General features: G+C 46.0%; 3 protein-coding genes across 7 annotated transcripts in view; 1 reads left to right on the top strand and 2 right to left on the bottom strand.

Moving 5' to 3' along the window:
- Positions 1-2,168, top strand: part of ankrd6b (ankyrin repeat domain 6b) — a 31,161-nt gene extending 28,993 nt beyond the window's left edge. For both annotated transcript variants that reach the window (XM_061242187.1, XM_061242186.1), the window contains exon 16: positions 69-2,168. In XM_061242187.1, the coding sequence (XP_061098171.1) occupies positions 69-694 (626 nt within the window). In that variant the 3' untranslated portion in view covers positions 695-2,168. The remainder of the gene's footprint in view (positions 1-68) is intronic.
- On the bottom strand, positions 2,088-3,478 carry lyrm2 (LYR motif containing 2). Its single transcript, XM_061242189.1, has 3 exons — positions 3,344-3,478; positions 2,947-3,087; positions 2,088-2,635 (listed from the first exon to the last, which is right to left on the bottom strand). Exons 1-3 carry the CDS (start codon positions 3,386-3,388, stop codon positions 2,555-2,557), a joined length of 267 nt encoding a protein of 88 aa, XP_061098173.1. The 5' UTR covers positions 3,389-3,478; the 3' UTR covers positions 2,088-2,554.
- Positions 3,479-3,608: 130 nt separating this feature from the next.
- Positions 3,609-15,320, bottom strand: part of mdn1 (midasin AAA ATPase 1) — a 49,406-nt gene continuing 37,694 nt past the window's right edge. For all 4 annotated transcript variants that reach the window (XM_061241380.1, XM_061241381.1, XM_061241382.1 and 1 more), the window contains exons 79-101: positions 14,837-15,069; positions 14,508-14,639; positions 14,243-14,421; positions 13,371-13,532; positions 12,913-13,050; positions 12,439-12,574; positions 12,160-12,335; positions 11,917-12,054; positions 11,460-11,607; positions 10,976-11,295; positions 10,367-10,525; positions 9,933-10,034; positions 9,649-9,847; positions 9,004-9,168; positions 8,597-8,763; positions 8,293-8,382; positions 7,720-7,835; positions 7,044-7,218; positions 6,201-6,274; positions 5,990-6,104; positions 5,520-5,586; positions 4,918-5,060; positions 3,609-4,759 (exon numbers count right to left, since the gene is read on the bottom strand). In XM_061241380.1, the coding sequence (XP_061097364.1) occupies positions 4,574-4,759; positions 4,918-5,060; positions 5,520-5,586; positions 5,990-6,104; positions 6,201-6,274; positions 7,044-7,218; positions 7,720-7,835; positions 8,293-8,382; positions 8,597-8,763; positions 9,004-9,168; positions 9,649-9,847; positions 9,933-10,034; positions 10,367-10,525; positions 10,976-11,295; positions 11,460-11,607; positions 11,917-12,054; positions 12,160-12,335; positions 12,439-12,574; positions 12,913-13,050; positions 13,371-13,532; positions 14,243-14,421; positions 14,508-14,639; positions 14,837-15,069 (3,520 nt within the window). In that variant the 3' untranslated portion in view covers positions 3,609-4,573. The remainder of the gene's footprint in view (positions 4,760-4,917; positions 5,061-5,519; positions 5,587-5,989; positions 6,105-6,200; positions 6,275-7,043; positions 7,219-7,719; positions 7,836-8,292; positions 8,383-8,596; positions 8,764-9,003; positions 9,169-9,648; positions 9,848-9,932; positions 10,035-10,366; positions 10,526-10,975; positions 11,296-11,459; positions 11,608-11,916; positions 12,055-12,159; positions 12,336-12,438; positions 12,575-12,912; positions 13,051-13,370; positions 13,533-14,242; positions 14,422-14,507; positions 14,640-14,836; positions 15,070-15,320) is intronic.

The raw sequence follows: 15,320 nt of genomic DNA, 5'->3' as shown, positions 1-15,320 counted from the left end.
AAAGTGGTCACTGAGTGTATATTGTATTAGAATGTCTTACATTTGTTTGTTGCATTTACTCCCCGTAGACGACAGACAGAATGTGCCAGAACACTCCACCCCTCCTCCCAAGTCCCTGCCATCATCTCCTATGGTGGTGCGTCCCAAAGAACGCGCGCAGGCCGTCGCTGACCTCCGGAGGCTGGACCAGGAACTGCAGGGGATGTCCCTGTTGGACCCAGGGCAGGAGCAGGGCCAGGGTCGATCGAGCAGAGCCAGCAGGGCCAGCAGCCTGTCCCCCGCCATAGAGAGGCGCTGCGGAGGCAGGCTAGACCGTGACCGCGACCGGGACAGAGACCGGGAGCGCGGTCGGGACAGGGCCAGGCACCACAAAAAACACTCCCAGGGCAGGACTAAGGGCAAACGGGACAGGCAGCAGGGAAGCGGCACTCACACTCTGGAGGTTTTCGCAGACAGGCCGACGGAGCCCTCCTTCACCCAGGAGAGGAACGCCATGCATGCGGTAGAGGTGACACAGTACTTCTTCGAGGCCGTCTCCACGCAGATGGAGCGCTGGTACGAAAGGAAGATCCAGGAGGCCCGCTGGCAGGCAGACCAGAAAGCCCAGCAGGACCGGGTGGACCTGCTGGAGCGGATCAGCTTCCTGGAGGCCGAGCTGAGCCTGCTCAGGACTGGCGTGCAAGAGGAGAGCTAACACAGACAGTGCTACCACACTGGGGACTGTATCTTGAAGGAGGATCAGTGTTCGCTGGATAACTGCACTGAGTAAAACCCAGAAAGGGAGCTGTTTGGGGCAGCCTATTAGCTAGTGGCTAAGTTGCTTGACTAGGTTTTATAGGTTGGTAGTTCAAAACTGAGTGTAAAACTAAAACTAAGACCCATGCAGCTGTAGGCCTTTGAGCAAGGCCCTTAACCTCACATTGCTCCAGGGGGATTGACCCCTGCTTCATTAACTGTAATGTGATGTTTTACTTAGTGCAGTTATCCAGTGAACTAAGTAATTGTGGTCTACTTGTCAAGACAATTTATGCTCTAACAGTTTTTAAGCTTGTACAGACTGTGTACATATGTGTAAATATGTTATGTGAGGTCAAATGGGCAGCTGTTTACAGAACATGTTCGAATACAATCAGTAAAACATATGCAACAGAGCATTACAACATAAATTCATATACTGTAAGCAAAAAAGACCATCACAATCCATTCTCGTGCAGTTACTCTCAAAGGAACGGGACTGTAGCAGCCACTTAATGCCCAAATCCATCCTCATTTTATATTTTTCTACCTTGTTCAATTACTTTTACAAAACATTTATACACTTCCGGTTTACTTGATGTTACTTAATGTTCACAGCTATGCACTGCCTTTTTCCTGAAGTAATTACCACATTGTTGTATCCTTTTGAAACTTTGAGACTCCAAGGACTTGTGAGAAGACAACGTTGCTAGAGTTTTTAGAATATTTAAAGGCTTATGTTTGGCTATGTGTCAAGATTGTCATTTTGGTGAAATTTTAGAAAATGTGTAGCATCAGTGTATAGTAACAAATACAATTCAGCCATGGTTATGATACAAATCCTCATGAACGATGACTGGAAAAATATCTGTATGGATTTATATTGTTGAATCACCATGTAGTGTTTCTGCCGGCTGTCAGTTCATATACTTTAACCACACAAAATCTCAAACAATGGCAGTACCTATTTGGTCATCACCATGTTTTAACCACACAAATATTAGTTTAATGGAAAATATTAGTGAAGCTGTCACTTCAGTTGCAAAATTAGTGGTCATATTGTCAATTATAGCTCACTTAGCACAAACCTGTTATTCATAATGTATGTGCATTCTGTATGTGGTCCACATTCTGAGCGAGTTTGTGTATTCTATACATTCTATACATATTTGACCAATACGAGTGAGACTAAAATACAAATACATAGGTATGCCAATAAAGCATCTGCTGGCAAAATAATGCCACCTTAAAGAATCTGCTTTCATTACAAAATTCACCTTTGCATTGTGTCAAAAGGATTTTGAGCTCCCCAAAATGTTCTACGTATTGTGTATGAAAACAACAGGTCATGGTTGTAAATTAAGTATAATTTATTGTGTTAAACCACAAATAGATAACCTCGGGATGTCTTAATAAAATGCATTTTGAAACAACCACGTACTGCAATCTTGTTTCTCACATCCTGCGTACAGTAGGTTTCTGTACACTTCACACGGCCCAGGTGTGCCGCAAGGAATTGTGGGCCCCAGCACCCCAGAATATCCCGTGTTAATACACATTTTATTTACACGTTCTTCTAAAATATTTGAAGAAACAGCACCCTGTCCAACTAAACTAGCTGCCATCAGCAACAGGCAAAACGAAAGGCTTGTAAATTAAAGTGAAATGAGGTAAGCATACACGTTGACGTACAGGTTGCGTAAAGTCTTTCGAGGATGCTGGGTGAGAAAAAAATCCCAAAACGTCAGTTTTGAGATCACAGTCCCATGCAACACGGTAAGAAGTGATGATGATGATGCAATGTCCCTCTGTAGTGTTGCTAGCTTCTGGCCAGCGCTAGAGATTTCTGTAGATCCTGAAGATGCATGTTCGCCTGTGTGACCATCATACGAATGGCATCCTGCAGACATTAGGAGAAAACGCACATCATTAAATTGCACGGAAAACCAGCGCAGCACAATTAGCAATAGCTAATGACTTTAGCTGATAGCCTCTATTCCCTACTTCAGTTAACTTATTGTGCAGGTTGCTAGCTACCCAACCCGATGAGGAAATTCAAAGATCTTACGTACACGTTAGATAACGTAACTTTACTGAACCTGGCAATAAATTCCACGAATTAACGTTACCGTTATCATCAATATCGAGGGTGTGTTTTGTTTCGATAAAATCAGCTATTCTATAAAGCATAGGTACTTAATCTAAGGATACCTGTTCTGTGGCTCCTTTATTTCTCTTGAACTCCTCTCTCGCCCAGTCCCTCAGGTATTTGCGGTCTTGCTCGTTTGGCACTTGTCGTATGGTCCTTAGCATGCTTCTGTACAGACCCAGTACTTTCTGTCGCTGCAGAAACTGAAATCATTTTTGAAATGATATTAACTTACTGGCGTTAGCCGTAAAATGCACATTACAACGAGCTAGCTAACCAAATAGTGAATTTACTTATAACCCCTGATGGTTAAATAAATCAACATCCCTGCCTTCGATTTAGCCAGCTTTTGTCTATCGTAAGCTAAAGTTAGCTGTATTGACTTCCACACCGACTCCTCGTCTACAGTACCTAGCAAGTGAAGACGCTGACAAAATTAATAATACAACGTTTAATTACCTGTTTGAGACTTAATGTTACAGGGGGTATCCTTGAGGAGGCCATTGACAAGTCCCGTACTTCTTCACGTAAGCTTTGCGTGAACACCACGCATTCTTGTAAATTGGGTAACAAGTGTTACATCGCCGTCTTGTGGAGTGGAGTGGAAAAGCGGACAAATATCGTCTTCGATTTTCGGGGAAGTTACACTTCACAGGTAAGCAATTAAACTATTTTACCAGGTGCTATGATGCCATTTGGAACAATTCAGACACAACTCTGGGAACACTATTCAAAAAATGAATTTATTCTTAACATGTATCTACATTTCATCAGGATTCAAGGGTATAGTTCATGAAGGTGTATGGGACAAATTACCATGCTTAGCTATCCAATGCAGGTTACAGCCATTAATGTATTCACAATACAAACTTTCCGGCAAACAAAGCTTTCTAAAAGTAATCGTCAATAACACTGAAAATCATACATGTGTGACTTCCAAAAGGGAGCCGTTTACTCGCTTGATTTGGTATTGCCTTCAATGTCCAGCAAATATTGATTTTCTTTCCCTTGCAAAAGAAGCGGTGCAAAAAATTTGGATCGGACTAAGAATTTCCGATTACAATAAATGACGAGTCGTCACTTTTATTCAAGGCACATTTTTTGAATCTGTTTAAATTGATCAAGACCATAGCAACATGCTTCTTTGCCACATAAACATGGTGTGGGTCATATCAGCAAATAGTTGTGCAAATAAATTGAAATGAATGACAACAGCTAATCCTACTATTGGCAGGTAGTCTCCATTCACTTTAGATGGGATGTATATGTAACATGACAGCTACTTTCATTTTAAAAAGATTGCTAATATGTAGGAAATACTGCGGGGGAGGAGGTATTCAAACAGTTCCCATCTCACAGGGCTGCGTTCCAGCCCTGAGATGACATCACATTTAACGGATCACATTTTTCACTCTGTGCAGACATCAGACATGCAAGTTTCAGCATCTGTTTTACTTCTTTCCTTCTTCATTCCTTCCTTTCTTTTTCTAAACACCGAACATGAAACGCGTCTTCTTAAAGACTAGGAGGACGTAAGAAGTTGCTATCAAATTGCGATGATTAATAAAACGCTAGAAAGAAAAAGGCACATGTACAGTGAGCGGCCGGTCTGTCCAGGAGCCTCCGTGTCCGGAGGGCTAGCTAGCAGCAGAGTGATGTTTGTGCGGTTCTGTGCGGTCCTGCGCGGTTCTACTGGTCTGTCGCCGTGACCAGCTCAAACCACTGCCTCAGGGCGTCGCTCAGGGTCTCAGGAAGCGTGTTGACATCCCGCAGGATGATGTAGAAGGGGAAAGGAAACTCCTCCATGTAGGAGCGAATCTCCGGCATCTCTCCTGGCCCTTTGAAGATGGGCACTTTGATGTCCAAAATGGAGTCCTGCAGCAAAATATAATATGAGACATATCAACGGAATAGTTATTTGTGTAGCAAACTGCAGTGGACAATCACGATGAACCCACAATGGGAAAGAGCCACACTGTTTTAAGTTTAGGAACTACAATGCGCAACAATGCCGATTTCCTGTGTGTTCTCACCCGTGAATTGGGGTTGTCGAGCACCACAAAGATGACGAAGACATTGGAGCGCCGGGCTGCCTGCACAGCGGCCGTGACCCGCTCCTTCCCCTCCAAGAACAGCCCCCTCCCATCGGACACGACGAGCAGGAGCTGTGCGGTTTCTGCAGACGGGAGAAAGGGAGGCGTTGGGTTTCACAGAAGTCCGACAACAACTTCCCCAGCCCGTGTGTCGGGTGGCAGCTGCAGGGAGAGGCCGGACAAGCTGAGGCTGAGACCCGATACTCGCTGAACTCTATGGTTCCTGCTGTAGAGCTGTACAGTGTAGAGCTGTTTTTCTTTTGCCCCATTCATGAACCCCACCACAAATACCTTTGAATAGGGGCACTGTTCCCCTCCCTTGATAGACTCCCTAACATCTCACAAAAACTCCAAAAGGCTTGTATGTTGGGCATCGCTGTTACAAGGAGGGCACAGATCCCAAGAGTAAACACCATATAACACAATACAGTTTGTGTACAGTTCTGCCAAGCTGCTTCACTGTAGAGCGATTCAGAGCCAAGAGGCTGTTTATTGTAAGAGTTTAGTAAGACATAGACCACCTCTCCCTTCCCACATCTTACCTGTACTGCTAGAGCCATAGGACTGATGTCGAGCTGCTACAAACATGTTGGCTGAGCTCTCCAAGAACTGCAAAAGAAGTGAACACAAGAGAGTTGGGTGGAAGGCTTGAATATTACAGGTTTTTGTGCCATTTAGGATGGTTTTGAAGAGGGGGGATTCAAGAAGCTAGAACAGCAATTACAGCACTGCTGTTGTACCCTTGAACAAAGTTATCTTCCTGTTGTCTACTTCTTGAGCATGGATCTATCTATATTTATTGAAAATATTCAAATTTAAGTTGTGTAGGTATGCAAGATAGGCTCCATTGAATAATTATAATATAATTCCAAGTGAATAAAGCAAAGTAAATGTATCTTGCTTGCCACTTGAAAAATTTTATAATGGAATATGGGAGTTGTGTAACTACTGCAATCACACACAAAAAAACATGAAAAACCAAACAGGTCATGAAAAAAAACTAAAACAATACCTGGGCTATTCTGGTTTTCTTCTGCTGGAACTGACACAGCCTCAGTATTCTGGCTCCTGATTGGTCATTGAACTGCTGATGGAAGGGATGCAGCAGCTGCACGGTCTCTCCAAAGCTGGTGGGAAGAAACCCCATCCTATCATCAGCTTGTTCTCTGACTTGTTACCTGCATTTCCGTGACACCCTGAGATGCTGGTTCTCTGACACTCACCTGCACACGGACACCTGTCCCACCTCCAGAAGAGTGAGAGCGTTGACAATGACTGACAGGGACTCGAAAGCCATCTGTTCCACACAAGACAGAAATAAGACAGAAGTGAGACAGAGGTGAGCTTTCTTGACTGACTTCACAAGTTCATTGGATCCCTTCCAGGATGCAGTGTGACACCAGCCCTGCATTTTGACTTCAGTCAACAGTTTATGTTTACTTGCTTGATTTGGTATTGCCTTCAATGTCCAGCAAATATTGATTTTTTTTCCCTTGCAAAAGAAGCGGTGCAAAAAATTTGGATTGGACTAAGAATTTCCGATTACAGTAAATGACGAGTCGTCACTTTTATTCAAGGCACATTTTTTGAATCTGTTTAAATTGATCAAGACCATAGCAACATGCTTCTTTGCCACATAAACATGGTGTGGGTCATATCAGCAAATAGTTGTGCAAATAAATTGAAATGAATGACAACAGCTAATCCTACTATTGGCAGGTAGTCTCCATTCACTTTAGATGGGATGTATATGTAACGACAGCTACTTTACATTTTAAAAAGATTGCTAATATGTAGGAAATACTGCGGGGGAGGAGGTATTCGAACAGTTCCCATCTCACAGGGCTGCGTTCCAGCCCTGAGATGACATCACATTTAACGGATCACATTTTTCACTCTGTGCAGACATCAGACATGCAAGTTTCAGCATCTGTTTTACTTCTTTCCTTCAACAAACAGTTAAGATCAAATCATGGTAGAATGGGAGAATTAACCAGGCATTTTTCTCATTTTCACTGTCTATCTTGCCCTGTTCTCTTCTATTGGGCTAACTAAAGCTTGAGTACCTGTTTTGAATGGTTGTCAATCATACTAGAGGAGTCATCCACGGCCAGGCAAATCTGGTATTCCCGCTTGCTGGGTTTGGTCCTCCTCAGCCAGATCTTATCCTTGCGAAACTGGCTGGCGATGTAGGGGATGACCTTCCGCATGTTCAGCCGCTTCCCGGTGCGGAAATCGCCCCTGTTGGGATACAGGAAATATATGATTTCCCCTCATAATCACTGGATGTGTGGCACACCTTTGACAGTGTGATTTTACACAAAGACTGATAACAGAAATAACGTAACCATGACATTTATTCATTTGGGAGATGTTTTTTTTCTGAAGAAGCTATTATGGAAAACAACACCAGGTGCAAATAACAATGACAACCACAAGCACCAGTAACAGTAGCACAAGAGATATTTTGTAAAAAGCTGATTAGACTCAACCACAAATAAATAGATATTAATGACATATTTGACACAATGCCCCCAGCATCAATCAACTCTAGAATAGAAATGATATTGCTTGAGGGTGAAAGAGAGAAGGAGCTACTGATCAATGTCATATTCAGGGACTTGGAAATCCACTGTGTCTGTGCGGTGCCCCTGTGTCTGTGCGGTGCCCCTGTGTCTGTGTGGTGGCCCTTGTCTGTGCCTTTGTGTCTGTGTGGTGCACCTGTGTCAGTGCGGTGCTCACTTGAGCTTGGCGGCCAGGGTGGGCTCCAGGATGAGCCGGAGCTGCTCGCACAGCTGCTGGGACAGGGGCGAGGTCAGCAGCTGGTACTGGCGCCACATTCCGGCCGCGGCGCTCTCCTATGGTCAGAGGCCAGAGGTCAGAGGTCAGAGGTCAGAGGTCAGAGGTCAGAGGTCAGACAGAGGGCGGGGGTGACTGAGGCTATATGCTACATGCACTCTGGAGGCTGGTGGGCCTCTCTCGTACTGTAGTACGCACACCCGAAGGTCAGCACGGGTATCATCAAAAAATGGCTCACAAAAAGAGAGACCTGCATGAAACAAAACATTGTCTGGGGTGCAGCTAAAATGTATCTTGGGAGTACGAAATAATGTTATATCTCTGGATTGGAAATATAGCTAAATACAGCTCCATTTCTGGGTAGTTTGGAGATGGTTTGTGAAATCTAAAATACCAGCCAAAGCCTGTTTGCGGTTAAATAGCTACTTGAGAGCTGCTTAAATGCTCTTTTATAATGACTATCTGCACCTGTGCAGTAAGCTGTTGGAACCATGTTACCGTGACGCTGCGGTTTACCTCCTCCTGGTCCCCGGGAGTCTGTCTCTGCCAGGCCTCCAGCTGCAGCTCCAGCTCCTTCCTCAGCTCCTCCGGGTCTCTGAGGGGAGGCTAAAAACACAGGACAGCATGCTACCAGGGTACTGAGGTAACAGGGGAACAGTTTACACCACTTTAAAAGCCCTTAGTACTGGTATGAAAAGATTATGCAATCAGAACAGACATTCTAATTGGCTATTCATTGAACTTGTAAGTGTTCAATGTTTAAAGCCATGGAGTCCATTGAGTCCAGATTGCAGTGTGTGAAGGGTCATGGTAACGTTACCTGTGCGGTGTCCATCAGCAGCTCAGGTACCGTGTGGATGGTGGACTCCCAGCTCCTCTCAGGACGGTCTTCTCCCTTATCCCACCTGCCCTCTGACCTCTCCTCCTCATCCTCATCCTCCTCTTCATCCCCAATTCTCTGAGGCTCCAGCTCGGTTCTCTCCAGGCCTGGGAAACAGAGCTTGTGAGAACGCTGTATGCACATACTGTATGCACTCAAGTACTCCGTACCCAAAACCAGAGAAAGGAATCCAGTATTTAACTTGGATTTGCTAATTAGCACAAGCTGAACAATTAGTAAAATCAGCTGACTGAGATCATGGGTAGAAGAAAAACATGGACTTTCACTGTCTGACCCCTGGACTTTCCACCTCTGCCCAAATCGAACTCGCTTGTGTGTGGGGGTACCTTTCTGTTTGGATTTAGCAGAGTCCAACTGCTCTGGCTTCAGCTCCTTGGCATCCACAGCCTGAAGGTCCTCTTCCTGTGCATCCATGGCAATGTCATCTTCCTCCTCTTGATCTTCCTCCTTCTGGGCTCCTGCAGGCTTCTGCTGGTCCGTACTGGCAGCATCTGTCAGCAGACGATACTGGCGCTCAGCACATGCCCAGATCAGAGTGTGCAAGTCATCTATTTTTCAGGAATTTTTTTTAGGAGAGCAGTCCGCTCCCCTTAGGCATTTTTTTCACAGACAAGGAAAGAAGATAGTGTTACAGACAGAGTTGGGATCACAGTGCAGTACCTATGCACTGCGCCAACGTATCTCCCCAACTCATCAATTTTTTAGAACCATCACCATCACATCACATTAAAAAAACAAAATGTGCACAGCTCAGCACAATACAAAGCACAAATATCCAGATCCAAAAAGTGAAGTGCTGGTCTCATAATTCCAAAATAAGAGTATTAACATCTTAAGAGTATAAGAAAGCGGATGAAAAGAAATGGTCATCTGGCCATTTAGAATCATCATCTTTAATATTCTACATTCTCCAGTACTGGGACTGGTCCTCTGAACCCATAATCCTGCTCAGACTCATTTTTGGGGCTCACCGTATGTCTGAGTGTCGTAGGCCTGATCCCCCTCCCTGATGTGCTCGTACAGGTCGGACTCCTGCCGTGCATCGGCCTGGTTGCGGTCCCGCTGCCGGTCCTCCCCGCTCTCCACCGTGCGCAGCCGTTTGCTGACGTGTTCGTTCCGGTCACCCGTGGACCGCTCGTTGTCCGCCTGGCCGGGCTTCCGCTTGAAGCTCTGAAACGATCGGGACAAGGTGTGAGCACGCGTCGGGTCGTGGCGCGCTTATTTTGTGACGGTGGTAATCAGTGATCGCTCTTACCTGAGTCTTGCTCTGGCTCTGCCTCGGCAGGGAGACTCGGGCCATCAGCTTAGACTCGTGCCCTTCTGATTGGCTGGCGTCTGCTGCCCCACTCCCATGCTCCTGAATGGCACACAACACAAACAGCTTATGAAAGATGCCCGAAGCATGACCCAGAATGCAAATTCAGTACAGCTACACCGAGAATCACACCAAGAATACAAGATTGCTATAGCTACATCACATACATTACAGTGAAGCACACAGAGAATACCATCTAAAAGCATCTATACCAGACTACATTGCTGAGGAATACACCTGAAATACAAATATAAAAACTGTGTCTACTGAGAATGCACCCAGAGCACCAGCTCAGTGTGTCCGTGCTATCTTCTGTACTCCAGTCTCGTGTGTCATTGAGGGAGAGATGGGGTATGTGTGAAGAGTGGCGCTACCTCCTTAGCCTGGTCTCTCTCTGAGGCGGCCCCAGCGAGCTCCACGGCGGTGTCACTCTGCATGTTCTCCTCTCCCGTCTGACCATCCGTGCCGTGCTCCTTCCTCTCTACTGGCTCAGGCTGCTCTTTGTCCTCTCCCGCACCTTCCTCATCCTCCTCCTGGAGGAAGATCAGTGAAACAGGAACTGCGTTAATCTTTAATGCATAATCGTTCATTCCACAGATAAAAACGGTGGAAGCATCTCAGGCCAACGTGAATACTGGAAGTAGTTTTTGTGAATAAGTGTGCTTCTATTTCTTCTCAGTGGGCTGTATTAATACTTGTGGCATGAAAGCAGACATGCGTTCAAGACAGTGAATGTTCACAGTGAACTATATTTTCAGCAAAGTTACTGTTCATTTTAAATGAACATTCCATTTAGTTCACAACAAATGCACTTTGAATACAAATAAATGTGACTTAGATCTAACAATGCCTGCTAGTTGATTTGTTGCTTACCTATGATTTATCTTTTAAGGTAAGAACAAATATTACATTGAACAGCTAAATAATTGTTTTATAACCACGTTCGATAACATTTGCCATCTTGAACGCATCTCAGGACATACCTTGGGCTGCAGGCCTTCCTCGGTAGGAATGGCTTTGTCCTCCTCCTTCCCAACCTCCTGACCCTGTTTTTGTTCTTCCTCCTCCTCCATTGGCTCCTCTTTCTCTGTAGTGTCTTCAGTTTCTGCCTGCTTGTCCTCTTCCTGTTCGCCTCCCTCCTCACCCTCCTCGCCGTTCTCCTTCTCCGGGTCCTGTTCCTCCCCTTGGCCGTCCTGCTGGTCCTCTCCCATCTCCTCCACCCCTTCCTCGTCTCCCTCTTTTTCGCCTCCATCTTTATCCTCCAGCTCTTTGGCCTTCTCCTCTATGTCAAATGGATTTTCCTCTGGGACACCAAGCCAAGAAGAAAAATACCATTAGGTAACTGAAGTTCACATTATACTTTCAAATATACACGTTTATAAATGCCTGCCACAATGTTCACAATCCTCCTCTTCATCTCTCACCCCCCATTCCCAGAATCATTCCTCTCTTTCTGTTCTCCCTCACCCTCTCCTTCTCCTTCTCCATCCTCTTCCCCAGCCTGCTCCTCCTCCTTGTCCAGGTTGAGCTCATCTGGGAGATCCATTGCTTCAGGGTCAGGCTTCTTGTCCTGCTGGCCGTGGTAGGGGTCCACCTCGTTCTCATCAAACTCCCGCTAAATGCCAAAAAATGCAATTACACTATGTTTCTGCAGCACAAACACACACCTGTAGATACATATTACAGATTTCTAATAATAAATATAATAAGAAATGCCCATCTAATAATGTATCTGATAACACTACAATCACTTAATAGATGCTCTTATCCAAAACGGCTTAGAAAAGTATGCATGTATGTTTTTTTATATGGCTCCTGCATCCATCTATAAATGAGGTTTATTCTAATCTACTGAAATACCTTCCCATGCCATCCATACTTAGCGCTGTACATCAAACCCAGATCAGTTCACGGAGCACAGTACCTCATCTTGCTGCTCATGAATTTTCTCCTTCCCCTCCTCAGCCTCTTCCTGCTCTTCGTCTTTATTCTGCCTCTTCTTATCGTCTTTGTTGGGGTCTGCACCCAGATTGTCATCATTGGCCACCAGCTCTGACTCCCCCTGAAAACCATCCATCACACTGTCAATTCTCAGTGTCCCCTTGTCTCCGTCTCTGAGACAATCAGGCAATTAACCGACTTCCAGTTCAGATGGTTTTGGCGATACCTCATCCATCCCTTGGCCCGACTCCTCCTCCTTGTCGCTGCCGTCGAGGTCGTCGTCGCCATCCTCATCGCCCCACAATCTCTCGTCCAGTGTGTCGGTCTGACCCTCGCCGAGGTCGCCCATCTTCTTATCCAGCTCTTCATCCTCTTTGTCGGACTCTTCCTCATCGTCCTCCCCTGTGAATGTGCAGATGAGCCGTTAAGAAACCCCGCCAGCCTGCGCATGCAAGTTTACTGTGATTGGCTGACAGGCTTTCATGGAACCCAGAAATGGACCAACCAGGCTCCCTGTCCCCATCGTGCATCTTCCCGTCAAAGTCCTCCGACATCTCGATTGCGTTGTCCTCCTCTTTGACGTCTCTCTTATCCTGCTCCTCCTCCTTCTTCTCCTGCCCTTCCTGGAAGGTGTCCTCCACCTGGGGGAGACGGGAAATCAGGACCTCAGATACAGGGAAGGCAGTATGAAGGTTAGGGAACTACTTCCAACTGCAGGGTCAAATCTTAAATGAACTGCAATTGTACTCTTGGTCAAGGTACATAAACTCTTATAAATATCCAGCTGTATAACTGGATACCATGTACAAATGTCAGCCATGTCAGTCACTGTAAATAAGAGTATCTGCGCAGCAAATAGTTAAAGTTATATAGTATCTATCATATAATATATGGCACTGCTTTAGGTGATGGCCTGCAAAAGGACGGTAGTGAGTTCTGTCAACTCGTTGGCCTCGTTCTGAGCTTGCATTTTCCCCACCTGGTCTTCGTTCTCGATCTTGTCGCTGACGTCTTTGCAGCCCTCCCCCTCTCCGATTCCTCCACCCTCGTTGTCGTGGAACTGCGTGGCGCCCTCACCGTCACCGCCCTCCATGAGCTCCTGAGGCAGACAGAAGCCCTAGAAACAGGAAGTGGGAGATTGGGAGTGTGTCAGTGTCACAGGTTGCTGTAGAGTGTTAAATGTGCCACAGAAGCAGCAGAGGCTGTGATGTCACTTCCTGTGAAGACACTCACAAAAATCAGGAATTATCTTTTCAAAGCGGTAACCTGAGGATATCAAAATGAAAGAAAATAGAGGAATAATAGAAAAATGGCTTCCTGTAACCACTGAAAGGAGACTTCTGAATGATGTCAACCCTCACCCTAACCAAATCACTGGCTGTAGCAAAAGGGCTGGTGAGAGAGTAGCAGTGCGAGGTGATGGCAGCAGTACCCTACCTTCTGCGCCAGCTCTGTGAAGATGCTGGCCAGGACAGACAGCATCTTCCCTGTGCTCCTGTGGGCCCCCAGAGACACAGCCACGTAGTAGCGCACCAGCTCGGAGTACACCCCCAGCATGGGCTGCAGACGCACCAGCGACCTGCAGGCCCCGTCCAGCTCCTGCAAGGATGGAACAGGACAATGTGATGGTCAGGGTCACATCATTATTTTATATTCAGGTCAACATTCAAATGGTAACAATCAGGCCAAATGTCAGGCCATCCGGGTAATCAAAAGACAATGACACACTATTGTCATGGTTACAACAGGGCAATGCCACAGCAATGTTAGGACAACACTAGGGCAAAATCAAAACAAAGGGTGAGTCAAGGCAGCACTGGGGTGACACAAAGGTGAAATATATAAAGAGCCCTGGTTTTTCACTTCCTTTCCATCACAGTCATCATCTGTATTTACCGGTGCTCCTTCATTTCATGAAATTCTTTCAACACATTGTATTATTTAAATATGGTATTACCACTGCTTTGTTACACTTTAATATATGTATTTTTATTCTTCTTAATTTTCCCTTTAGTTTTACTACTGCTTTAATAATTTATTTGGAGTGTTCATTATTTAGAAAACAAATACAGCTAAACGATAAATAATTTCTTATTTTGACTTGGTTTCTTCTCAATGAACAGATTATGTTTTGACTACTACAGTTGATGACCCTGTGACCCTGATCATCACTGTTCATTGCTTAAACATGTATGCATGCATTTCTGTAAGCCACTCTGGATAAGAGCATCTGCTAAATGGCCGAATATAAATGAATTGCTGCGCAGGCCCCTCTGACTGTCTGGTGATGGCGGGCTGCCAAGTTGTACCTGGATCTGCTGAGGGGGGCAGGTCTCTCTCTGCGCCCTGAGACTCTCCAGCAGCTGCTCCAGTGCCCCGCTGACCTCCTGCAGAGCGAGGGAAGACACCTCCGTGCCCAGCTCCTCCTCCAGCAGCTTGGTCAGGTGACCCGTCTTCAGCAGGTCCTCCTCAAGCTCCTCCTGGCCCCCTACGGTGGGGTTCAGACACAAGAGTGGGTTTACAGACGTGGAGAAAGAGAGGCATGTCACGATCCTGTTGCAATGCGTTACTTACCTGGCTTTGACTCCTGCTCTTCCTCCTCAGGCATTTCCCTCCTCTTCACCAGGCTCTGTACTGCACAGAGCACGCTGTTGATAGTCCTGTCCAACTGATCGGAGAACTCGGAGGAGAAGCCCTGTGGTAAATCTGGGAGGTAAATTAGAAAAATAATTTAACCTTTACACAAATATCTTCCAATGTGGAAAAAAAAAGTGAACAGCTTATGAAAAATACTTGCTAGGGGCAGGTCCACGTATTTCCGCCTCATAACCAGTGATTTTGTCATTACTCTGCCACAGGGTGCATGCCTATGCGTCCCTGTGAGTGTGGCCCCCCGTCCTCACCTTTCTGGGTGTGGCTCAGAGAGAGCGCCTGCATCCTCCAGGTGCTGAACTCAGCCAAACTGGCCTCAACCTCACCCCGGACGTGGCGGAGGCTGCGGACCAGAGCGGGCTGGGTGTGGCTGCCCACCACTCCCTCCAGCACGGGCGGGGTGAAGAACCGCTCTACGTCGAGCATCAGGCTGGCCACGGCACCCAGCCGGCCCAGGACAGAGCTGCACACCCTGAAGTGGGTCCTGCAGGAGGGGGGAGAGGGTTGGGTCAGAGAGAGAAAGCTGAATCCTCCTCCGATCTCTACCTTTCACAACAGATTGGACTGCATGTTGTACGTAGCAATACACTTTGTGGATCTATGGCTGATTTCAATAGGATGCAAAGATCATCATCATAATATATTAGCACGTTTTAAACTTCTGTATGCTGGCTTTCTGGATGGATTTTAATCTCAATGTGCATCAAATGGCTAGGTAACATACTACAATGTAAG

Source organism: Conger conger, chromosome 5, assembly GCF_963514075.1.
Source record: "Conger conger chromosome 5, fConCon1.1, whole genome shotgun sequence".
Classification (NCBI taxonomy): Eukaryota; Metazoa; Chordata; class Actinopteri; order Anguilliformes; family Congridae; genus Conger; species Conger conger.
The sequence above is the reverse complement of the archived record's forward strand: the minus strand, read 5'-3'. Positions and strand labels throughout refer to the sequence as shown.

What these genes read in the sequence shown, in the direction of transcription:
- lyrm2 (XM_061242189.1), bottom strand. Translation starts at nt 3,388, where the DNA reads ATGGCCTCCTCAAGGATACCCCCTGTAACATTAAGTCTCAAACAG. An exon ending in TAACATTAAGTCTCAAACAG is followed by an intron (nt 3,088 to 3,343) that starts GTAATTAAACGT and finishes AAATGATTTCAG; the next exon opens with TTTCTGCAGCGACAGAAAGT. An exon ending in ATAAAGGAGCCACAGAACAG is followed by an intron (nt 2,636 to 2,946) that starts GTATCCTTAGAT and finishes TAATGTCTGCAG; the next exon opens with GATGCCATTCGTATGATGGT.